Source organism: Natator depressus, chromosome 3 (genome assembly GCF_965152275.1).
Source record: "Natator depressus isolate rNatDep1 chromosome 3, rNatDep2.hap1, whole genome shotgun sequence".
NCBI classification, from domain to species: Eukaryota; Metazoa; Chordata; order Testudines; family Cheloniidae; genus Natator; species Natator depressus.
The window spans coordinates 157,076,946-157,103,903 of record NC_134236.1 but is presented as its reverse complement, the minus strand read 5'-3'; the positions used below and the strand labels follow the sequence as shown (position 1 = coordinate 157,103,903).

The 26,958-nt window shown below is 40.7% G+C and overlaps 1 protein-coding gene across 4 annotated transcripts in view; it reads right to left on the bottom strand.

The window, feature by feature from the left end:
- The window catches only part of LCLAT1 (lysocardiolipin acyltransferase 1), a 200,259-nt gene that overhangs the window by 108,902 nt on the left and 64,399 nt on the right, over positions 1–26,958 (bottom strand). For 3 of the 4 annotated variants that reach the window (XM_074949144.1, XM_074949147.1, XM_074949145.1), the window contains exon 2: positions 6,438–6,606. In XM_074949144.1, coding sequence (XP_074805245.1) covers positions 6,438–6,602 — 165 coding nt within the window. In that variant the 5' untranslated portion in view covers positions 6,603–6,606. Of the gene's footprint in view, positions 1–6,437; positions 6,607–26,958 lie in introns of those variants that run through there. The other variant, XM_074949148.1, reaches the window with a different exon arrangement.

Here is a 26,958-nt window from a genome sequence, read left to right as displayed (position 1 = left end):
GTGATCTTTCTCATCGCTAAAACTAATTTAATTTTCTGTTGGATGGGTTTGATAAACCTATTAGATGTTGACCAAATTGATGAAAGCATGTACATATATCACTTAAACAATAAGAGAGCTGTGTGCTCTCTGCCAGGTGTTATTAGTCTTGAGGAAACCCTGAAGCAGGAGAAAGTCCCCGGGAAGTGGGGAAGAAGGGGCTTAATATAGGCTTAGGGGAGTTAATCAACAAGAAAAAGCAGTCAGTTTGACAAAAATTGTTATCCGCTTTTTCAGCTCCTTTAGGGTTCTGAAGCACAGATTGTGTTTATACATATTTTAAATTAAAAATTCATTTCTCAAAACAAGAAGAAAATTTTGGAAACCCAAGCTATTTTGTGGGTTTGTGAAAATGCTTGGGAAGGTAACACAGAAAAGGAAATTTAGCCAGTCTGCTACCATGCAATAATGTATCTGAAGGAGTCAAACAGATTGTTCCCGCATCCAAAGTAATTGTCAAATTATGATGAATATTCCCTACATAGTAATATTTCCCTAAGGAAATAAGTGCCACACCATGAATTGCTTATAACTCTGAAATACTTATTAATTACTTTAAATTCTATTTTTACAGAATTAGATGAAAACACTAATTATTGGATCTTTTAAAAATAAATCATCTGAACTTCCTGCAATTAAAGTCTATGAGAAACACTAATAGTTCTCTATCTCTTATTAATGAGACATTAGCAGCTTTCATTCTGAGCATTTTAAAAACATTCTAAGCAAATTACAATATTGGCCACACACTGTTCTAATAACAATTCTATTTATGAGATTCTTCTCAGACTAAAGCAGCTCTGCCACATCTGAAGAGATGTAGGATAAAATTTTCAGAAGTGCCTACGTGACTTAGAAGCCTAAGTATCATTTTAATAAGTGATTAGAAACTTAAGAATCTAAGTAGAGCTGGTTGGAACATTTCCAGCTAAATGGAATTTTGCCAAAAGGACAGGTTTCTACCTTGTGTAGTCACTGGAATTCTTCGAGATGTGTCCCCTTATGGGCATGCCACCTGAGGTGTACAAATAGTGCACGCGCCTTCCATTCGAGATTTTCAGTAGCAGTGGTTGTTTGGCTCGTGCATACATCCTACACGTTCTCCTGTCCTGTACCAAGGATATACAGGGCCACGCAGATTAAATGCCCTCAGTTCCTTCTGCACTGCAAAGCCCCAAGATGAGAATCCGAAGCAGAGGAGAAAGAGGGTGGGTAGTGGAACACCTGTAGGGACACACAGGTTGGAGAACTTCAGTTACCGAACAAGGTACGTAACCTCTTTTTCTTCAAGTAGTGTCCCTGTGGGTGCTCCACTTGAGGTCACTCCCTAGCTGCACCCTTTAAAGGAAGGAGGTTCTTTGGAACTCAGTCTAAGACTGTCTGTAGGACTATAGAGCCAAAGGCAGCATCTGCTTGGGATGCATCAAGCAAGGCATAGTGTGACAAGTATGTGTGAATCAAAGCCCATGTAGCAGTCTTGCAAATTTCTGTAATAGACGCGCCCTCCAGCAGGGCTACAGATGTGGAGTACGATCTTGTAGAATGAACGATGACCTTGGAGGGCAGGATATGTTAGCATCCACATAAGAGGTGAGTATGTAAACAGAAACCTCCACTTAGAAAGCCTCTGGGTAGTCACAGCAACCCCTATAGTTTTGTTCACAACAGAAACAAACAACCCTAGGGAGGATCAAAAAAGTCTAGTCCTGTCCAGATAATTAAACCAATGCTCTCCTGACATCGAAGTTATGAAGGATCACTTCATGTTTTGACCAGCGAGGCTTGGGGTAGAATACTGGGAGATGAATTGATATGAAAATCCAAAGTAACTCTGGGTTAAAAGTATGGATGTGGTCAAAGAGAAACCATCTTTGAAAAAGACAGCATATAGAGGATCAGTCATGAAGTGTGCCAAAAGTACATGCTGCCACATGCCCGAGAAGTTGCAGACATCATCAGATGTGACAGTGTAAGGAATCTATTGTCTAGCAATAAACTCTGGCTGTGGAGATGTCCAGCATGGCCCCTATCAACTCTAACCTCTGAATCAGTGGGAAGGAGGATTTCATGAAGGTGAGCTGGAAACCAACTGTTTAACAGAATCATAGTACTGAATGCCAGTTTGATGATGAAGGAACATCCCTTAAGAAACCAATCAGCAAGGGAAGGGAAGTCTATTACTCCCCACTGAGAAGTTTTAAAGCCACCACTGCCATGAGTTTTGTGAATACCCTGGGAGTAGTGCCTATCCTGAAGGGAAGGACCTGATATTTGTAATGGTCCTGCCCCACCATGAAGTGCAGAAATTCTTGTGAGAAGGGTGTATTGTGATATGAAAATATGAATCCTGAAGGCTGAGGATCACAAAGCAGTCCCCGGGATCCAGAGATGGGATGATGACTGAGAATGTCGCCATCTTGACTCCAAGGTATCCAGCATCCATAGATCTAGAATTGGTCTCCATCCATTCTTCTTTTTGGGAATTAAGAAGTACTTAGAATAATGCCTTCTTCCCTTGTGTGGAGTGGGAACTGGTTCTACTGCTCCTACACAGAGACGGGACAGAGCCTCTTGCTTCAGAGAGGTACTTCAAGAGGGATGAGGAAAGAGCCATGGAGTGGAACTGAATGGAATTTCCCAAAGTTATAACCTCCAAGACCCATCTGTCGGAGGTAATCTGCTCTTCTAAGGCGTGAAAATGGGAGAGACCATTCCCAAAAGGAGGAAAGTTGCCTGGTGTAAGATGGTGCAACAAAGGTCTGAAATCAGCACATTGTGGCCCTTGACCAAGGAGTCAAAAGGAACATTTGGCTGTCATTAGCTGCTGAGTCGAGTTTGCTGTAGCAGTTGAAGATTCTCCCCTTTGAAACGCGTTTTTTTCTTCCCTAGGTGCTCCAAAGATTATGGAAAGTGGAGAATTGAGAAGGAGATTATCTTTGCGCCACCTGAGATAGATTAAGCCTCTTTTTGTTTGCAGGCTTTATATATATATTATATATATATATATATATATATATCCATCCAGCAAACAAAGAATCACCCTGGAGAGCTTCAAAGTATTCACCGAATTATACATGGTGTCACTGACCATGAAAGGAACCACTGAAAGGGACTGACGTCTTGATACCTGCACATTATTACAGCCATAACAATGGAATAAGCTGTCATATCAGCCACATCCAGAGAAGCCTGCAGGGTTGTTCTAGTCAAGAGCCACCCTTCTGCAATGGAGGCTTGGAACTGTTCTTTGTGCTGTTGTGGTAGATGTTCAATGAAAGAGCTAAACTTAATTTAATTAACGTGACTGTATTTTGCCAGAATCAACAGAAAGTTAGCAATTTGAAATTGTGAAGTAGCAAAAGAGTAACTCTTGCACCCAAATACTCCAGGGATTTGTGGTCCTTGTCATGGGGTGTAGTCTCCAAACAGTATTGCCTCTGACACTCATTTACTGTGTCCACATCTAGAGGATTTGGTTCAGTGTGGGGAAAATAAGAAGTTCAAGCCCTTATATGGGACATAATACTTTTTGTCTGGTCTTTTTGCCATTGGGTGGTGGTGGGGAGACACAATAGCAGGAGACTGACACATGAACTTGGCAGGTTTTAATAGTGCTTCATTTATACGGAAGGCAACCCATGCTGAAGATGATGTCTGCAAGACGTCAAGCCATTTGTGCGATGTTTCCTGCACTTCCTCTAATGGGATCTGAAGGGTGTCTGCTACCCTCTTCATTGGATCTTGAAAGTATTTTAAATCATCAATGTGATACAGGGGGGATGATAGCCTCATCTGGGGAGAAAGAAGTTCGAAGGAGGTGCAGGTTCCAGGTAGTCAAATGTAGGTAGTCAGCAGAACCCTGAACAAAAATTTGGGAATCTGAAGAACCCTCCTCTTCATAGTGTGGTGGAGGAGGAATCAGCCATCTTTCATAATGTATTGGTACCAGGGAGGTAGGCAATCCCGGTGAAAGGGGGGATACCAGGATAATGCTGATTGTGGTACCAGGAATCTTGACTTCAATAGAAGACACTCAGGTTCCTCGGAAATAAGCAGGTCCTTTGAGAACCGGAACTCTTGCGGTACTGGGTGAGCCAGCACGGTGACTTGGTAAGTCCCAGCCATAGAGGTGAGAGATACTGAGTGTTTTATTGACTGTTCCGGAACCTGCTGTACCAATAGTCTAGGTACCGACGAGGCTGTGGAAGATGTGGAGCATACTGCCTTCTTAGCACAGTGCTGAGGATCAGCAGACTCTAGTCCAAGTTTCAATGGTACCAATGGCTTCAATACTGAGTGATGGGTACTGTATACATTGGAAGCAGATGAGGACTTAGGTACAGAAGATTCCTCAGTACCAAGACTGCTTGAAGCCTTTGTGGAAACCTTTGCAGGGCTTAGGCTCCTTGGAGTCATAGACCTTTTCAAATGGCCTCTCTGAGGAGATCTGGCCCCACTCCTCTTGGATGAAGGTCTTCCAGATTTGCTTGCAGGTCTTTCCCTTGAAGACCTGGGGGGACAAGTGAGCCATGGAAGTTGATAGGGCACTGCAGTTGCTCAGTGGCCGATGTCTGGGGGCTGGGAGGCGCACAAGGCTGGATATGATGCAGGATGAAGACCAAGCTCCATTATAAGGAGTCAGAGCTTTATTTCTGTCTTTCCTTAAGGGCTCTTTAAGATAGTTCTCAGCAATACTTCTAACTACCACTGCTACTATTTCCAGATACTAAGCTGCCATTCACATTGAAATTTTAATACATAATAGTATTCTAAGTTGAAGGGACATTTTAGGGAAAAAAAATCTGAAAAGCAGCTATGTCATAATCAGTATTGGAAACTTTGGAGCTTCTATGGATTTCCAAACACAAAAACACCAACTCTACAATTGAATGGAAATTTGGTACCCAGTTTCTTGAGTTAGCTATTTTAAGAAATCTGGTAGACAAACACAGGGTCAGACTTCTGACATTATTACTACCAACTGAATTTGAAACATGTCCACAAAAGATTAAAGTGGCCTATACTATTCAACTGTTAATGGGAAATGTTTTTGTTCAGCTGTTAATTTTTAATTCCTGATTTTGTAGCATTGTAATAATCCTTGTAATGGTGGGAAGAATAAACAAACTATGAGCTGCACATAAAGTAGCCCAAATACTTCAAGGCAGAGAAAATAGAAACTGATCTGTACTCAATAAAGATATTAATCTTCCTATGGAGGAATGGATGCCTTGGAAGCAACAAAGTGCTGCTAGCCATCGTAGCATTGTATTTCAGAAAGATTAAAAGACCTCCTGAGATTCTGTTCATTACCTGAAGGGAAAAAGCCTCTTCACAATTAGGAAACATCAAATGGTGCATTTGCACGTGCAAATGCCCTCAAAAGACAACACAAACTGAGGGAAGGGGCACAAAAAGCAAAAGAACCACTGTACTGATTAAGCCCAGCCATAGGGACACAGCTAGGTTCTGTCCACAGTAACTTTCAGTATCGTAACAGAGTCAGAGGAAAGTGTGTTGTTAATGGGTCTGCTGACTCTTATAGCTGTAGAGTAACCAAGGAAAAAGTCACTTCTGAGACAAGGTTCCTTTTGCTGACCTGATATTATCTGCCTTTGTAATTTGGCTGGAGGAACTAAAATGCTTGTGTAAATCCTAAAAGGATTAAACTAAGAACAGCAAAGGTCACCAACACGTACCCAAGCATGATTCTTAGGGGCTTGGGGCATGGGAAAGAGACCCTCTCTAGTAAGTTCTGAAGTAAAAAACACCTGTTCACTAGTACTCCAGCCATTCTCACTAAGCAGCATCACTGACTTCCAAGCAGTTAAGTACTATATTATGCTCTGTTCTCTTTGGTTCGCTGAGCTACTCCACCACGTCCCCTCTTATAACCCTGCTTTGGGCCTTGATCAAATCATTCTTTTTCAAAACCCAAAACAGATTTTTTTTTAAAAAAAGTCACATGATCAGATATCCACTTGCTGTTGTGATTGCAGCTGCACTGCTTTGTGGAGATTGGAGGAGGGTTGGGGTGGAGGAAAGAAAGGAAGGAAAAGTGGGAATTAATCACTGAAGGATAAAAGTGCCAAAAAGGAGAGAAGCTTTAACTGAACGGTATTCTCATTCAGAGTAATACTAAAAGTTTGATATGTTGTACATACAAGAGGGATAGTTCCAATACTACAAGGGAGATACTTTCCATCTTCCCATGGTTCAAAGAGCGAAATCTAGTATAATACAGTGAACTCTGATCCACAGTGAATAATAGTGAATAACAGTATAATACAGTGAACTAAGATCCACAAGAATCTTTTATAATGGAAAGTGTTAGGCAACTTAAATACAGGGAAACTAACAGCTCCCCCTATAATAATTACACAGACTTTGCAACTTACCACTGGGAGTGTGAGCCAGGTGGCCACGATGCGGTCTGTGATCCAGCGATACCAGGTCGGGGAGACAAACATCAAAGGTAGAAAAGGACTGAGCATGAAAATGCTCCCAAAAAAACTTGCCAAGAACAGTGCAAGTAAGAAGTATATCCCTTTCCATGACACCATGGCTCTGAAAGACAAAGTGAGCATTCAGTTAGATAAACACTTGTAATTACTTTCTGCCTACAGTACTTAATCTTCAACCATCTCACACCTACAGTTTCAGTTGGATATGGTGCTTTTCATTTTTGTCCTAAAATATTAGATAATGTTGTGATGCATTATTAAATAACTGCGATGTTCTACCTCAGATATGGCAACACTTCAGTGGTATTGAGATCAACAAACACAATAATTTTAAGGTGCTTGGGACAGTAAGAGAGCCATAAAATTATATCAACTTTATCTTCAATTAGTTCCTCCATTTAATACAAAATGCGTTGCATTCTGAAGTCTCCTCAATGCTATTTTTATTATATAAAATTACAAAGAGGACAGAAAACCAGAAGGATATTTGTCCTGTCAAACACTTTTGATCAATTGCCTCTAACATTGCCAAAATACTAAGCTTATTTGATGGGAGAGGTTAGGAGAGGGAGGTTCCTGCAAGGTTTTCCTATTTTCCCCCCTTTGCTTCCTCTTCCAAAGTTACAATAACCCCTTTTCCACCTGCAGAATGAATACATGTGGCTTTCTTCAGAACACATCAACACCCCAAGTAAAGATTAGAGGGATCAGTAAAGAGCAACACAAAGTGTTATTCCCTGTGACACTGTATAGGGACTAAATGAACTTCCTCTGCAATATTCCAAGCCCACTCTGGCCAACGGAGCTTGTGACCCAGTTTGAAGCTCCTTCTACATTTCTACTGGTCCTATCTGTTATTTTCCAGATTATGCCATCAGATGAAGAGAATCATCATCAAAAGGTTGCAATGTCTCACTATAGCTAACTTCTGATCTTTGCATACATAAGAGGGCCTTTGGTTTTATAAATCAGTAGTCTAGACTTAAAATATTCTAGTGTCCATGCTATTTGTTATAAATCTAAACTATATAATGCAGAGAGATTCTTAATGGATTAGTGTAGAACAATCAACGCAAACCCCAAGGGTTTCTGTTGGCTCCGAGCCTTTCCAATTTAGCAGACACCATGCTATGACAAAACAAATCTGGAAATGTTGTCTAAATTAGAATCTAAAAATAGTCTGTTTTCAGCTATTTAGGACCAAATTGTTTGTTTCTGAGATGAACAGTTAAGTAGAAGTCAGATTTCTCAGCCACTTTACTAAATTCCTCTCCAACAGGCAGTTTTAGGAATTATAAAAGAGCTCAGACAGACAATCACTTAGGATAAGGAAAACAGGAAGCTGGACCTTTCAATTTTAAAATGAGCAATGGAAAAGTAAGCCATTAAGCCTTGTACACTGCAATACACATATTTGATGTTAAGCATCTTTTCAAGCCTTATTTATATTCCATAGCAGCAATAATAATCAAACATTAAGGTTGCTCTGTACACAACCTCTAATTAAAGCTTCAGACATCTAGAACTAAACCTAACAATGACCACAGTACAGTTGTACTGACAAAATTATTAAAGTGCCTATCTTTAATACTTTGATAAAAGAGAATTCATATTAAATGTCCAAGATATAGTGGCACTATTCTGACAGTGACAATACTGAAAGCATACAATAATGAAACGTTACAAGCTGCTACATATATCTAGTTAAGGCTATAAAATTGCATATGTTGCGTTTGAGAAAAAGTAGTGACCATGTAATTAAGGACTGTCATAAAGCATTCACAAAAGAGGGCAGAGTTAAGGTCATGCATGCAAACTTAGCTTCGGTATTTCATGGTGTTGCTCTAAAATTCTACAGAGACCAGGTTTAAGACCTTTTCTTCTGTCACCTTCAATTATTTGAACTGGACCCACAGTTTCACAGAATTTTTTTTCACTCACTCAAGCAGGCGTATCTTGGGGAAATAACTCTGAATTGAGGTTGCCTTCCTGGAGCGTATGCCCAGTCATATAACCAAGATCAATTAAAAAAACAATTTAGGATTAATTCTCAAATTTTAAACTATTGCTGCTGGTATCACCTGAACAGCACTGTCATGCAAGAGCATCTCCCCATCTACACTGTGTTATGGAGTTTCTCTGTCTTTGAAGAAGCTACACGGGAACAAATTGAAGTAATGGTAGCAGGGGGAGATGGGAAAATTAAAGAAGCCAAGGGAAGTCAAGGAAGGAAAGAAAAAAAAATACAGGAAGCAAGAAAGGTTAGAGAGAGACACACAGAGATGAGAAGACAGAAGTAAACATGCTAACTGTAGTTGGACTGGAAGAAGAAAAAGCTTACTGAATGTTAAGAGCCCTGTCCCCTGTATGGCTTAGATTCCCTTAGCAATATGACAATGAAATTAAAGTCCTTGAGACAGATCTTCAGCTTTGCTACGTCTCCTGCACACTCTTCCAGTTGCACAAAGGGTCTTAAAGCTGCCCAGAGCAGACAGATAGGGATTCCCCAAGCACAGAGATATGCCTGTGTGACATGAAGCTGGAATCAACTCAAATTTCCCCCAAATACTTAAGAGGCAGTGGCCACACTACTCTTTCAGTAGAAAGATTGCTTGGGGTTGAAACTACATGTCCCCCTCTCGTCAGCTTGTAGAAAAATTCCAAAAATTCAACCATTTAAACTGCAGTTTATTTCCAATTTTCTTTAGTGTTGGAACAGGTAATTTGTTGGCTTACTCCCACCCCTTTCTAAAATTTTAGGAGAAGTCCTGAACTTTTCCATCAAAACATTTTTGGATTATGCAGATACTATTCTTGCCTTCAGGTATACTTTTCTAGATGAAGACTACAGTCAACCACTACCCATTACTGATACTGTTTTAGTGAGGATTTCACTTCTATCTACATCTCAACATTTTCTGCCCTTCAGTATGCTTCATTGTGTTTATACAGACAAAGCACACACTGATTTTGAAGTCCACTGAAATTGCCTAATTAAGAGGGACAAAAAAGCCTTTTATTTCATTACTTGGATTCTATTTATCTATAATGTGTAGGGCCCCACCAAATTCACAGTCCATTCTGGTCAATTTCACGGTCATAGGATTTTAAAAATCATAAGTGTCATGATTTCACGGTGCTGTAATTGTAGGGGTCCAACCCAAAAAGGAGTTGGGGGGGTCACAAAGTTATTGTGGCGGGGGGGTTGCGGTACTGCTACTCTTACTTCTGCGCTGCTGCTGGCGGCGGCACTGCATTCAGAGCTAAGCCACTGAAGAGCGGCAGCTGCTGACTAGTAGCCCACATCTGAAGGCAGAGCCGCTGCCAGCAGCAGTGCAGAAGTAAGAGTGACATGGTATTGTATTGCCACCCTTACTTCCTGGGCTGTTGCTGGCGAGGCGCTGCCTTCAGAGCTAGGCACCCAGCCAACAGCCGCCGCTCTCCAGCCACCCGGGTCTGAAGTCACCTTATAAGTAAGGGTTGCAATACCACAACCCCCCTAAAATAGCTTTGTGATGCCCCTGCAACTCCCTTTTGGCTCAGGATCTCCACTTCGGGAAACACTAGCCTCCCCCATGGAAGTTCCGTGACACGATTTTCATGGTCGTGAATTTGGTAGGGCCCTAGTATGTGGCAACAACATTACCAAACAAGCTGTACAAAACGAGTATTGCTGCTTCTGCCCCTCACTTCAGCTGCTCCATTCGACTAGCTTGAGTCTACACCCACTGAAATCAATGGGCCTCCAGCAGGATTTGAATATGAATGGAATTTAAGATGATACATATGTCAAATACTACGTAAAATATATTTGCTGTCGTAAATCAGAGGTTTTACTGTTAGAAGTACCAAGGTATGTAGGTGGCAAAAATGTCTTATTTAGTAGTTTACAGACTACACAAAAAGTGCCTCTGAAGGACAGTATTCTGCTGAAGCTTCCAAGTCAAGTAAGCATAGAAAGTTTAAAAGAAAAACTCAGACTATTCATGTTATGGTTATACCAATTCCTGCACAAAATATCATTGGAGGTTAAAATTTTGGGAAGGCTTCTCTCTCCAAATTAATTTAATGTATTAGGATGGTTCTTGGCATCTGGCTATAGCCCCACAGACAATATAGTGCAAATGATAGAGGGCAAGTAGAGAACAGAGAATTGTTTATTTTCCAGAAAAGCCTTTTGCTTACATTAGAATCCGAACACAGTTCAGAATAAGCAATCTAGCTCACAGATTCTGTTACTACTTGCTATTGATGAAAAATAACTATGGAATCTGAGACAGTAAATTCACTTTATTCATGGATAGGACATTGCTCAAAACACCAGGGTTTCTATCTATATTTGCCTGTAGAAAGACCTTGCAGCCATACCACTTTGCTCTTTGATCTTGTCAGATCATATCAATTAAACAGAAACGGGCCCTACAATATTTGGATGGGAAGCCTTCTATATAAATAGGGGATTTTCAATATTTCTTCAGACACAGAATATGAATTTCTAAGATGTTATCAAAAAGATAAAAAGGAAAGATGAGACAATGGAAGTGCTATGGTCACTGCATATTTTTACTGGCTTTACAAAACATAAAATTCTTAGATCCATAAAAAGGAGTCCTTAATCTTAAACAACATATACTAAAATGTATGGAGAAGATTCTGAAAAACACTAAGGGTATATCTACATTGCAATTAAAAACCCACAGCTGGCCCATGCCAGCTGACTCGGACTCATGGGGCTTGGCCTAATAGGCTGTTTAATTGCAGTGTAGACATTTGGGCTTGGGCTGGAGCCCGGGTTCTAGGACCCTACAAGGTCAGAGGGCCCCAGAGCTTGGGCTCCAGCCTTGTGTCCAAACGTCTGCACCACAATTAAATAACCCCTTAGCCTTAGCCCTGTGAGCCCAAATCAACTGGCACGGGTCAGCCACAGGTGTCTAATTGCCGTGTAGACCTACTTTCAATCACATGAGAAAAGGTCTTATCCTACAAACCTTAACTAAAAAAAATATTACAGATAAAGTACGATTGGTGCCATTACAAGGCAGAGTTAAGATCATTTGGATACCTTAATGGTAAATTTTCACGACTTTTACATGTTTGGATTTCTTCTTAGTTTAACCTTATATCTTAATTTCATGAATTTATAATACTTGTCTTTGGAGTTAGAACATTCATATGCTTTTTATCCTGAAATTACTGATATGTACGCTCACCCCAAACTCCAGTTCAACTTTCTTTCTGTTTGAGAACAAAGATAGAGTACGGCCTCTTTAGATCACATTTAGTAGCAGGAAATAGGCACGCAAGCAATAGAAAACAAATCTCTAATGTATTCCCTTAGAGTTTTGAAAAACCTCTATATTTCTTTGGTTTAGCCAATATTATCAGACTGTGTGATCACACAACAGACTATGGACTATTAAAAGAAAGACAACATAGCAAAGTACAAGAACACTAGAGAATGTTTCAACAATTGAAGTTAGAGTAGACAAGGGGAATTTTCTTTTCAGAAAGTTATAGTGCTTAAAAAGAGTCCCGATTCTCAGAGAGATGATGTAAGCGAGATAATATCTTTTATTGGACCAACTTCTTTTGGCAAAAGAGAGAAGCTCCACAGAGCTCTTCTTCAGGTCTGGAAAAGGTAATCAGAGGTCACAGATAAGTACAAGATTGTTAAGCACAAGGAGTTAACACATGCTGCAAGAAACCAAAATGAATTGGGCAATTAATACAACTGCAGCGTAGCCCATAGAATAGGTATTTGCTAGGTAAGGCATAGGTATAAGTTAAGGCAGTAAAGTAATGAGCCTACAAGCTTCAAGACCTGTAAGACAATAGCTCAGCTAAACTAATCAAGGCCTAAAAAGCCTTAGCATAAGCAGTAGCCACAAGTAATTCTAGATCATAAGGTATCACAAGAAAGAATACTGTAATGACTAAACTGCTGACAGGAAGATGGCACAAGATGCCAGTTGCTATCAGCTTGGGATATTTTAAGATAGCACCACCAGCAGATGTCCAACCACAAGAATGCCATGGCAACGAATTAATATATATGCTAATAAGCTTGAGGTAAAAGTTCTAGTAACCTACAGGAGAAGGGCACCCCAACATCAGTGGGGTCTGGAAGTCCAAATAAGGAAAAGGATGTGCATTAGGCATAGTTACATCAGCGTAACACATTATAAAAGCTGTATCCCGGCCTGTGTGCCATGGGAGATACCAGGCTGACAACCACTGGTGGTAGTGGTGGTAATGATGATGATCGTGACAACTAACCCTTAGGTTTTTCTGCAAGGGATGATATGAGTATATGATGCTCAGATGCTCTTTCTGTATTATCTCTACCTACCTTGCTGGGCTGGAGTGTTTGTGATTTTGCTAATTGTGTTAATAAAACTACTGAAAATTCTGAAGCTTTTTCCTAAGTGTGAAGATGTTGCAACTATACATATCAGGATTCCCAATTTACAATTAATTCTAACAACACTGTGCCTGATCTTGGGACTAGAACCTTCCAAACCTCAGATTGTTAATTTGTCACTTGGGGATTCATAAGTAATCGACATAATTAACACACAATGAAAAGGTAAGGCAATACAGTCATAGGACAAAGGAGAATTAATAGGTTATAGATTGTTGTGATAAAACAAACTAGAGTCCTGGTCTACACTACAAAATTACTGCAGTATAACTATGTCGTTCAGGGGTGTGAATAATCCACATCCCTGAGCGACGTAGTTATACAGACCTAAACACCAATGTAGACAGCATTATGTCGATGGAAGAGTGACTCCTGCCGATATAGCTACCGCCTCTCGTGAAGGTGGAGTTATTAAGCTGATGGGAGAACTCTTTGCCATTAGCTTAGGCCTTGTCTACACTACCAAGTTTTGTCCCCAAAAACTGCCTTTTGGTGACAAAACAGCAAGAGCGTACACACTACAATGGGACTTTTGTTGCGAAAAACACCGTTTTGGCGACAAAAAACTTCCACCCCTACGAGAGATTTTTGTCTTTACTCCTCCCTTTATTGCCAACAAATAGCCAGTGTAGACACTGCTGATTGTTTTGTCCACAGAACTGGCTTCCACCAGTATCCCACAATGCCTGCCCTGACTGCTCTGCTCAGTGTTTTGATATCTGCTACCCTGCAGGCATGCACCCGTCCTCTTTCAAAGCTCCGTTTGGGGAACAAACAAAGAGCAAATAATTGGAATGCTCCTGTTCTGCCTTGCACTAGGAACACAGCAGCATGGAGAGCTCACAGAGCTATTCATGATGCTGCTCACAGCAGCTGAGGGGGCTGTGGGAGAATTCGGAGAGAATCCCAAGATGGGCAGCAATCAGCTCTTCCTTCCCACAACACTGCACTGTGGGATACATAACCAGGGTGCATTGCTCACCCTGTTGATGATGGTGTCCCCAATGTGGACGTGATCTGTCGACAGAGGGAGCAAGTGTGAACACCCTTCGACAATTTTTGTCAACTTTTGGGTGTTGACATAAATTTTGTCAACAAAACTTGGTAATGTAGACAAGCCCTTAGAGCAGTGGTTCTGAACCTATTTACCATTGTGGGCCACATCCAATACTACCTGTATGGCCCTGAGGATGTCACATGGGCCGCAGCTGTGCACTGATTGGGCCGCAAGCAGCCCATGGGCCACAGGTTGAGAACCACTGGCTTAGAGCATCTTCACCAGAAGCACTGCAGTGGTGCAGCTGTGCTGCTGTAAATCTGGAATGTATACCTGCCCAGAGTCTCTATTGAGTCCATGATTTTTGGTGTCTAGCAAAGTCTTGAATTTAAGCTCCCAGGCTCATCATTTGAAGGTACTGTGCAGGTTTCCTTTGTAGATGAGGACAGGGAGGTCAGATATAGCATTCCACATACTTCCTAAAAATATTTTAAAGCCTTAAATATTTTAATCTAGCATTTCAAATTTCAACTAAAGCTTTCAGATGTGCATTTCAAAATGGATATTTTTAACTAGCCATGTGAGCTTGTGATTTGACTATTACAAGACAGAGATCTGGGATAAAATCTCTCCGACCAGCTGGAAGTGGCGTAGAGGCAGCAAGTATAAACCCACAACATTTGAAGATGGCAGACAATCTTTTACCATTCTGCAAAGCTTCTCTGTCCAATGTAAAATCAAAACACTACACTCTCAATGAACTCACACAGGAAAACGATAAAAGACAAAAACACCATGCCACCTGTGGGTGAACACTTTTCACAAAGTGATCACTCTGTATTTGACTTATCAGTCCTCATCCTCAAAAGAAACCTGCACAACTCTTTTAAAAGACAAGCCAGGAAACTGAAATTCATAACTTTGCTAGAGACTAAAAATCTTGGTTTTGAAAGACACTGGCTTTATGGTTTATTACAACAATTTGTCACCCACTAAACCTCCATTTTTTCCTGTGACTCTAGGGGTGTCAATGGCAAACTTTTCCTTGAATAGTCCCTTAAAATATGTCCCTTATGCTAAACTATCTGTTCAAGCTTGTATTTAGCTGTGACACACTTAGTACCTTTTCCAGACCTGAAGAGCTCTGGGTAGCTCAAAAGCTCGTCTCTCTCACCAATAGAAGTTGGTCCAATAGAAGATACTGCCTTACCCACCTTGTCTCTCTAATACCCTGGTACGCACATGGCTACAACACACCATACAAGAAATACTAATCAAATTCTTACTTCAACTTGGAGAGGTAAGTTTACTAGGAATCTATTCTTTGGTTATCAAAATCTGATTCTCACTTACATACTAACTTCTTGCTACATTGCAAAAACAACTTGGCTACAAAAAATACAGAACTGTTATGTGCCACCCACATTTAGTATAAAACTAGTAGGCAAATTCAAGGCAAAGTTTATAACCACTATTTTAAATTGGCCAGATATTAATGTGTGTTACAAAATCATGGCAAGCATGAATATCTAAACTCCCTCACCACCAAAAACCATAAACCTAAGGCATTACATTTGTAATTCTAAAGGCAACATTTCAGCAGATACTAATAAATGATTCTCCCACCAAAGGGGTTTATATGGCATAGAACAAACCTGTCAACTAAGCTAGAAAAAACATCAACCATCTTTTTGATGTTACTTTGCATTAGGAGTCTCAGTCTATTGCATTTCTGGATTTGGAGCATATTTGTTTTCCCAGACAGTACCTGCATGGGTCATCATTATGAAGACCAGTTGAAAATGCAGTCAACACAAGGCTCAGACAGTTAACATTCAGCAACAGAGAGGGGCCTCTCTCTTGTTCTTTTTAAAAAATATATATTTAGCCCAGAGAACTACGTTACCCATCCATTTCCTTTAACAAACATCGATTCCAGATACAAACTGATGTTTTTGCATTATTTTGTAACTGCAAAACATGATCAAATAACTGTCCCTTCTGTTTTTGACTTAAGAACTAAAAATTGCAAAGCTCAAAAAAAACCTAGAAAAATAATTCAATTATTATCATCACTGCTTCATAAGGAAGATGCATGCTTCATGCGTTAAAGGATCAGGAGGGAAGTTCTGTTCCGTTCCTCAGCTAAATGTTTTTCAAGTAGAAAAGTACTTTTTTATTGCTGTTGACAACCATATCTTTCTATGGTAGGAATGATATTCTCAGCACTTCTGATTTATCAGTAATGCGTAAAAGCTTTGGCTTACTCCAACATCACTTTCCATTTGTGGGGTGGGGGTGCATGCAGAAGGACAGAAAAGGATTAGGTTACGATTCATGTCTGAAGCTGCACACTATTAGAAAGAGGCTACCCTGGTACTGGGCTTGTAATTTTTCACCTATTTTGTGGCAGAACTCCAAGTTATTGGAGTCATTCACATATTCTTGTTGTCACAGCAGAACAAAAATATTTTTTGTCTCCAGGTAACGGGCAACAGTAATTCCTAAAATATCATTTTTGTTTTACATTTCGGTTAATTTTAAACATTCTTTGCTAAGATGGGACAGAAATAACTTTCCAAAACAGTTGCATTTTTGTAAACTTCAGTTTTACGAGAATCCATTCTTGAACCACTTAAGAATATTTTATGTGAACAGTGTTTTTTTAAATAATAATATAAAGCAGAGGTATTCTGTTGTGGTCAGTCTTTGGCTCATGTTTTGCCTATTAGTTACATATTTTTGTTCAAGGTACAGCTGAAATGACTGCCAAACCAGAACTTGTTATGATGATGTTTCCAAAATGTTTTAAAACAGGATTTTTGAAGTCTATTCTCTACTACAAACCAGAATTGATGCGTGAAGAATTCCATGGCTTGGAAGGGAGGAGAGGATGTGAAATATATTCCTATTATTTGGTTAAAAATAAATGGCTCATCTGCTTCTAAAATTAAAGGTGGCTAGGAGTTACACAGTAGTCAAGTCTGAACTCACACTTCACATTTCATTGCCAGTTTCTGAATGATTTGAAGTTCTTAAAAAAATTTTTTTTTTAAAAAGTCGAACAGATTAAGCTTCATTGTCTGCCAAATTCACTGTAAACAAGATTTAACCTACAATATGGATCAAGCAACACTGCCCAAGAAACAGGGACACTTTATGTAATAACTAAACAGGTCCAATATCTGAAATTTCACAGCTGACAAATCAAGTTTTATTACATCACTAAATAAACAAAACAATGTTCTTTATTGCTACTAAGGCAACAATGCTAACTTGAATTCTTAACAGTCAGTATAATGTTTCAGTGTGATAACCATTGGCAATAAAACTGCCTGCTTATTAATCCTCTTGATTCGGGGAACACTATGGATTCAATTGCATCCTTTTTTAGTCAATAGTTATTTGACTAAAGGTTATTTAATTAAGCACCCAAATACTACACACAATTTTCAATTAAAACCAACCAGAGAGTTTGACAGCAAGCCTGGAATCCCTTTCATTAACCCAGTTCACTCTCAATTTACAGCACCTTCCCACAGAAATCTTATCCAGCAGTAGGTGAGTTAGCTACAAACTGATGTCTATTTAGTCCAGCATCTCTTTCAGAAACTATTAACTAGAGCTGTACTGGAATCAAAATTCACCTCTGATAGAAGATTCTGAATTTCTGAAAAACATTAGTTTCAAATCAGAACAAGAGGGAAATGCAATATTTTTCATGGAACAGAAATGTTAGAAAAATTCGGTTTGGAAAACCAAAACAGGTTTCCTCTTAAATTTCTGGACAGTTCCATGGCCACCTAAGGGGGCAGCCTGCTCCACTCATCTGCTGGGTAGGAAGCAGGGGAGCTCAACAGCCCACCAGGCAAACGGCCAGAAAGCCTTGGAGTTTATATAGCCCAGTAATTCCAGGGAGCTTGCCAGGCGGACAATTCCAGGAGCATGGGAATTGGGCAGCCCACCAGGCGGGCAACCCAGAGATATGGGGATACTGGCTGTCCACTAACTAGGCCACGTGGGAGACAGGAAGCGAGGCAGGCTGACAAGAAACCAGCCAGAAAGTTTAAACGGAGTCGACATGTTCCCGTGGAATGTTTCAATTCTGTTGAATAAGCATGTTCTGGTGGAAAACTGATCTGTCAGAAACTTTTTGACCAGCTCTTTTATTAACCTTGGGGTTAGAACAGGAGACTGGCACCTAGACAGCACCATGTTTTAATGTCAGAATTCCATATAACACTTTGAGAGGAAGAACTTGTTTCCATTTCAAGCTCTACTTCGGCATGTAACTTCACCTCCGTGTCTCAGTTCATATATCTGTAAAATGGATATAACTTATATGGAGAACTTGACAGACAATATTGTTTTGAGATCCTCAAAGTGCTATGATTTCAAAGTAGCATGCCCTTTTGTAAAACACGCAATGGTTTTTACAAACACAGACTGACACAGAAGCTCACACAATGCAACCAAGTCGCTTCGCAAGTTTCCTCAAACCATTTTTTTCCAACACATCTTACTCTTGATCCTGTTCTTTAAAACCTGGCCTTTCCAAAACAGGCCTACCAAGTCTGTTACCCTGTGGTGCAAACTGCTTCTGTGGAATAAACACGTGCCACATCATTAAAACTAACTTCATTTACTTTTTTTAAATAAGGCATCAGAGATAAAGTAGAGGATTAAGAGAAATGTATCCAGTCCTATATTTTTATAATTAACAGTAAATGCATCTTTGACCCTCTCCCACAGCATAGACACTAGCTTACATTTGCACAAAATAAAGAGTACAACTAACCTCAGTAAATATTACCTCATCTTAAAATGTATCGTCTCACTTTGATTGCCAAGACTTAATCTGACTATTATAATTCAATAAAAGATTCAATAGGATATTTAATTTGTTCTGCTAAGCAATTACATCTCTTTCCAATGGTAAAGAATTCTGGCTATTCTTTGCAATTCAGCCATTAGATATTGTAAGTAGGTAATTCAGTTAGGAAAAGATCAAATTGGTACAATGTTTTTTCACTCGTTTGCCTTTACTCTTCAAAACCTTTCATTAGACTAATAAAGCCTTCATGAGAGCAACAGGTGGTGAATTAGGGTTGCCAGGCATCTGGTTTTCGACCACAACACCCAGTCGGAAAGGGACCCTGGTGGTTCCAGTCAGCACCGCTGACCGGTCTGCTAAAAGCCTGGTCGGCGGCGAAGCAGGACTACAGCAGGCTCCCTGATTGCCCTGGCTCCACGCGGCTCCCAGAAGCAGCCGGCATGTCCCTGTGGCTCTTAGGCGCAGGGGCAGCCAGAGAGTCTCCACACACTGCCCCCACCCTGAGCGCCGACTCCATAGCTCCCATTGGCCGGGAACTGCAGGCAATGTGAGATGCAGGGGCGGTGCCTGCAGGTGTGGGCAGCGCACAGAGTCCCCTGGTCCCTGTGCCTAGAAGCCAGAGTGGGGCCGGGGACATGCTGACACTTCCGGAAGCAGTGTGGAGCCAGGGCAGGCAGGAAGCCTGCCTTAGTCCCACTGCGCTGCCGACTGGGAGCCCGCACCCCGAACCCCCCTGCACCCCAACTCCCTGCCCCAGCCCTGAGCCCCCTCCCACATCCAAACTCCCTCCCAGAGCCTGCACCCCCTTCTGCACACCAACCCCCTTCCCCAGCCCAGAGCCCCCTCCTGCACCCTGAACCCTTCATCTCTGGCCCCACCCTGGAGCCCACTTGGGAGCAAGGGCGGGGCCTTGGGGAAGGGGCAGGGCAAGGGTGTTCGGTTTTATGCAATTAGAAAGTTGGCAATCCTATGGTGAGAATACAACTGCTCAATTGAAAACTGATTTATGGAAAGAAGCCTATTTTTATTCTTAGATAAATTCACAAAATCTAGTACAATCTGCATTTGACCAGCAGTAGACAGAAATGCCAAGGGAGAAAAAACTAATCAAACATGGCTTCTAACTTTTGCAATATAAAACCGCCTAAGTTTGACAGAATCATACATGAACAATTCCAAGTATCTGTTTCACAGCTTTTGAAATACAAACCTACTCTACGCAGGCTACCCTGTAAGTTACTATGGCCTAGTGCTCATGCTCAAATAAATTGGTTAGTCTCTAAGGTGCCACAAGTCCTCCTTTTCTTATGGCCTAGTGAGCTTTCATTTTACAAGCATTAGGAAGCAAGAGCCCCCTGGCTGCCCATGCATCAAGGATAGGAAGTTTAATCACAGCAAAAATAGCTACTGTACTAACCCTCAAGGTGTGTTTATTTTTAAGGTTGGAAACAGTCAAAAAAGCTCAGTGTTTACTAAATGTCAGTTCTGAGTGACCTCTAAATAACCTACAGGCAAACACAGAATGAGGGCACTTTCTGAAGTTTTATGATGTAGATAATAGACGATCTAAGGCTCAAAGCTAGGTCCAGTCTACAGGAGGAAAAAGCTACTTCTGACTGACAGTTACCAAAAGCAAGTCACTCTTCCTCAGATGAATAAGCCCTTAATGTAAATCTAAGTTATCCTTAAACTGAAAGAGGGTTTTACAGCTTTTGCCCCCTAGACAGATAGAGTCTGTTTCAAAATAATCATAATACATGTATATTAGAAGTAAAAGGAAACAAACTAGTTCTCATTTTGTACAGTGACGAGATCCCAAGACCCCAAATTAAAGCCATTCAAGCAAAAAGTCCCAATCAGAATGGAGCTTTTGAAAATCATATCCTATGTCATACAAAGACATTAAGTTTTTCTCCTACTTTGCCAGTAATGTTATTCTACAACAAAAAAAGCTGAGCAACCTTCAAGAATTTACAGTAATTCAGAAGATTAAAACAGATAAATAATGGAACACTGACATAGACTCACAGAATCATAGGACTGGAAGGGACCTTGAGAGGTCATCTAATCCAGTCCTCCGCATTCATGGCAGAAATAAGTATTATCTAGACCATTCCTAACAGGAGTTTGTCTAACCTGCTCTTAAAAATCTCTAATGATGGAGATTCCACAACCTCCCTATGCAATTTATCCCAGTGCTTAACTACCCTCATAGTTAGGAAGTTTTTTCCTAATGTCCAATCTAAACCTTCCTTGTTGCAATTTAAGCCCATTGCTTCTTGTCCTATCCTCAGAGATTAAGAAAAAAAAATTTCCCCTCCTCCTTGTGTCAAATATAAAGGGAAGGCTAACCACCTTTAAATCCCTCCTAGCCAGAGGAAAAAACCCTTTCACCTGTAAAGGGTTAAGAAGCTAAAGATAACCTCCCTGGCACCTGACCAAAATGACCAATGAGGAGACAAGATACTTTCAAAGCTGACCGTGGGGCTGGGGGGGGGGGGGGGGGGGAGGGGAGGAGACGACAAAGGGTTCTCTCAGTCTCTGTGTTGCCTTTGCCGGGACTAGAGCAGGAATGCAGGTCAAAACTCCTGTAAAGGGTTAATAAGTAATCTGGTTAGATATGCGTTAGATTCGGTTTTGTTTAAATGGCTGATAAAATAAGTTGTGCTGAATGGAATGTATATTCCTGTTTTGTAACTTAAGGTTTTGCCTAGAGGGATTCTCCATGTTTTGAATCTGACTACCCTGTAAGGTATTTACCATCCTGATTTTACAGAGGTGATTCTTTTACTTTTTCTTCAATTAAAATTCTTCTTTTAAGAACCTGATTGCTTTTTCATTGTTCTTAAGATCCAAGGGTTTGGGCCTGTGTTCACCTATGTAAATTGGTGAGGATTTTTATCAAGCCTTCCCCAGGAAAGGGGGTGTAGGGCTTGGGAGGACTTTGGGGGCAAAGACGTATCCAAGCGGGCTCTTTCCCTGTTATATATTTGTTCGACGCTTGGTGGTGGCAGCAATAAAGTCCGAGGGAAAAAGGTAAAATAGTTTGTACCTTGGGGAAGTTTTAACCTAAGCTGGTAAAAATAAGCTTAGGGGGTTTTTCACGCAGGTCCCCACATCTGTACCCTAGAGTTCAGAGTGGGGAAGGAACCTTGACACCTTACCTTGTAACATTTCATGTACTTGAAAACTGTTATGTCCCCCCTCAATCTTCTCTTTTCCAGACTAAACAAACCCATTTTTTTCCAATCTTCCCTCATAGGTCATGTTTTCTAGACCTTTAATCATTTTTGTCCCTCTTTTCTGGACTTTCTCCAATTTGTCCGCATCTTTCCTGAAATGTGGCACCCAGAACTGGACACAATACTCCAGTTGAGGCCTAATCAGCGCAGAGTAGAGCGGAAGAATTACTTTCTGTGTCTTGCTTACAACACTCCTGCCAACACATCCCAGAATGAAGTTCGGGTTTTTTTGCAACAGTGTTACACTGGTGACTCATAGTTAGCTTGTGGTCCACTAAGACCCCAAGATCCCTTTCCGGAGTACTCCTTCCTAGGCAATCATTTCCCATTTTATATGTGTGCAACTGATTGCTCCTTCCTAAGTGGAGTACTTTGCATTTGTCCTTATTGAATTTCATCCTATTTACTTTAGACCATTTCTCCAGTTTGTCCAGATTATTTTGAATTTTAATCCTATCCTCCAAAGAACTGGCAACCCCTCCCAGCTTAGTATCGTCCGCAAACTTTATAAGTGTACTCTCTGTGCCATTATCTAAATCTTTGATGAAGATATTGAATGGAATCAGACCCAGAACTGATCCCTGCAGGACCCCACTCGTTATGTCCTTCCAGCATGACTGAACCACTGATGACTACTCTCTGGGAACAGTTTTCAAACCAGTTTTGTACCCACCTTATAGTAGCTCCATCTAGGTTGCATTTCCCTAGTTTATTTCTGAGAAGGTCATGCGAGACTGTATCAAAAGCTTTCCTAAAGTCAAGATATACCACATCTACTGCTTCCCTGCTATCCACAAGCCTTTATGCCCTGTCAAAGAAAGCTATCATCTTTAATGGGAGACATTTTTGAAAGAACTATTAGAATAAGCAGTTCTTCCCTCTACCATAGTACCCTTAGAGCCTCAGTTCACAGCTATTCCTAGTAATGGCATTAAAAGTAGCAGTTTCACCATTCTCTGTTCTGCCAGAACGAGGATTTCATTGCTAAACACACACACAAAGAAGCCCTAAAGCATAGTTAGTCTGAGGCAAAGATTTAAATTTGATGCTCAGCACATTGGTTCAATTCCTAGTGCCAAAGGTCAAAACAAATGTCCCCAAAAACAGTAAAGGATCTTCAGCTCTCCCTTACATACATTGCATCTGAGCCAGTACACATTCCTTAAGCTTGATTTAAGGTTTTGAGTTTCCAAGATTCTAATGCCTTTGCTATGTTTGACCATTTTGAATGTCTGGCTGACAGCTTGTGAAACCATAACTTGCATTTCTCCCCTTTTCGTAATGGTACATCCACGAGGAATTACTTTATTTTTAATAACTTTGCTAAGCAGAAGGTCAACAGGGTGATAGAAGTTTTGAAGCCAGTTTTGATCGGCATTCTATGCTCAGCATTATTAACACAAGAGAATTGGAGAAAATGAAGCCAGGAGTCAGAGCACAGTTCACCCAGACAGTGTAACAGACTATGAAAGCCATCAACCATCACTGGGGCTGTAATTGTGTCATGGGAAATTCTACTATGACTGCTATCATGTAGCCTAAAAGTGCAAGAGTCATGAAAATGGAAGGGAAGATTTTTGAAGGCACAAAAGGGAGTAAGGCAACCTACTCAAAATGACTTTCAATGGAATTTGGGTACCTAGCTTTGCCCCTTCTGCCATACAAAAATTCAAGATCATAAACAAGTACCCAAAATGACCTTTATTTTTTCATTTTTTAATGTATGTGTTTTAATAAATGAATAATTTGGGGATTTAGACTGGTCATACTAGACCCCACCTTTGTAAACCCAACCAGCTCTCATTTACTTATTTTTAAGTCATTTGGGGAGGGATAATAAGAACACCACTTAAAAGAATTACTGTTAAGCAAGCCCATTGGACTGGTCCTTTCTGATGCCACCAGCTTAAGTTCCCACTGCCTATTAATTTACCATGTGACAACAGCAATTAAACCCCAATTTTGCAAATAGATCTCTATGGGGAAACCCCTGGCTGTGGCACTGAGCCTCAATGAAGTCAATGTAGAGCCACTTGCAGGATCAGGGCTTCAATGGTTTTCAATGTTAAGTAAAATTTAGAGATTGAATAGAAAAGATAACTAAAGACATCTTCACTGATCTCACAGGTCACGCTGACTAAGAATGTTGGTACAGATGGAAGTGCGTCCTGCAGGCCACCTTAATTAACATTTTCCATTGTAAGACCCTATTTTTAGTTGCTTTGCCAAACACACTGTTCAGGCTGAAATTTTCCATGTCAGCTGAAACAAAACCTGAGACAGACACCCATTTCCAAAAATAGTATCAGAGGAAAAAAAATTATTTTGCCAACATTAAGAAAATTCTTACAACTGTTGCACTGAGAAGCTCTATGCTTTGGAGCAGGAACTTGAAATTTGGCAGGTGGTTGCCAGCTATTAGGAATAAGGCTCAAAAATTAAGCTAAAATGCATGATACTTTGAAACTAAAACTTGTTCCAATTTAAAATAATTTCAAAAGCTATGTAAACTGCAATATTTTCCTGATGATCATTTATGCTTAAGAGGTGACTGCTCAGTCATTAGAAATGATAGATTTGTTACTTAACAGCCACAGAAGCAACAGCAAAACTTCTGAAGGAAACTCACTGTAGCTTCATTCCCATGACAAACAGTGATGGCTTCTTTGCATATGGTCTAAAGACTGAGACACATAAACCAAGGGGGAGTTGTTGGTTTGTTTGTCGTGTGGACAAGGCCAAAACAAAATGGCCAAGAGGATGTATGGATCTGGCATTTTTAACTAGTATTAATACTTATCTAAATGTGCACCAGTGAAATTTTGTCCTGTGCCTCTAAGAGTTTGTCCAGAAAGAGACTTAATGCATGGCAAGCCAGTGTGTGAATGCACAGCGCTCTAGCCTGCCGCACACTAAGTTGACGCATGGACTCTGCTACCATGCACTAAGTTCCATATCATGCAGCGATATAATGCTATTTGAAACATTGGACCTGTGGGAGAAGAGGCTGTGCAGGCACAGCTACAGAAATGTGGACCTCTATGAGCAGACTGCATGGGGGATGCAGGAGATGGGGCATGACAGGGATCAGCAGCAGTGGTGTGTGAAAGCAAAGGAACTGCAACAAGCATACCAGAACGCGAGGCAGGTAAACAGTCAAATAGGGGCTGAACTGCAGACCTGCCACTTTTACAAAGTGCTGCATGCCCTACTTGGCGGAGATCCCACCGCCACAATGCAGACCACCCTGGAGCCCAAGACAGACACTTGTCATGTGCAAGACAGGTAGACAACTGGTGAGCCAGACATTTATATATTCTTATTGCTTTTAAAGGTATTTTTCTTTTAAACACTTTGGCTCTAAATAAATTAGTTTGCTTTAAGAAGGCTGTCTGGTCACTGTTAACCACTGCCAGATAGCACAGAACTGCAAGTAATGAACATAACTTGGACCTGCTGACACAATCATAGTTAGTACCTAGAGACTGCAGCCCAAAGCCTGCTCTGAAAGGAGGAGAATCACATGGCTCCACTTAGAAAGAAGGTGGCAGCTCAAGGCTTTAGACATGGAAGGGGTGCTCTCACAGTCCAGGAAGGCTCAGCTGTGCAGTTAGTCTGGTAACCGTGACAGATGCCACCATGACTATGCCGTGAAGGTGTTGAGATAATGAAATGTGAAGCAGCTGATATCTAACTCCAGCTGATATTTGAAAGAGGTATGCCTTCCATCTTCAGTGAGACTACAGAAATTATAAATTCCCCTGAACTGACACACTCTCACTCCCCTCCCCTACCCATATGCACTCCTACATACCTTAACTCTCTCATGTATTATTACATTTGCAATGATTATCTCTAGAAGTAAGCAAGCAGCAGCAGCAAGCAAGATAGCTAAGAAGAATCAAAAGCCACTACCCATCCCAAGCAGCACCAACCTTCCAGTTTTGCACTGCTTTTGCAACACAACATCACAGAGACTTCACCGTCCCTGGTGAGTGGTGCTCGCAAAAGCACTGCCAAGGGATTCGGATTTACATTTTTCTTCTAATAATTTTACCGTGATATGGACTAGCTATTCTAGTTAAAAGACACCAACAGCTTCTCCTCAAACACCAAATTGTTTAGACCATTTACTCCTGGAGAGGAGCCATAAGCTAACCTTGATAAACAGAGAGAAACAGTAAGATTTAACGTGAATTTAAGATTGAATATTCATTAATGTGCCAGTCTCAAGACTGATCCTTGAGCGGCCTTTTTTTTTTTTTATTAAATATAACTGAAGTAAGTGTTTCTTCGGTTTTATAGTTAAAATCACTTACCTCTGCCCATTTACAAACTGTTTAGGTTATCCATGATAAACCAGACAGGACTCACCAACCCCTAAATAAAATTCCTTAGTCCATTTATAAACTGTTTCAGTTATCTCTGTTACATTAAGACAGGACTCACTACCCATTTGGGGTTTAATATACTTTGGTCTCAACTTGCCTTGAGAAGAGTTGCCACACCCAGTAGACCCACTCTTACAGTATAATCTGTCGAAAGCTCTCCACAAAGATACACAGAAGGGATTGTAGTGGAAGTAACCATTGTTTAATGCTTGCTTGTTTTTGTTTCTCTGGACTGTATACTTAGTAATTTTTGTTATTTAAAATTATTTGGCACTCAACAACTTAACACCACTTTCTGCCCCACAAATCATTCCTTCCATTTGTTTCTGCTGTTGCCATATGTTAACGAGGAGGGAAGGAAGTGATGGACTTAGCACAAAGCAGAATTAATGGAACATCTCAATGCCAAAAGGAAAAGAAAGTGATGGAAAGGCACTGGATCACAGTTACATGAAGCAGCACAATGTGCTCTTTTACACAATCAGCCTGAACTCAATTAACAGTCCAGAAGCTTCATTTATAGTGACTGAGGCACTATATAGATGAACAAAAAAACCCATGTTCTTCACC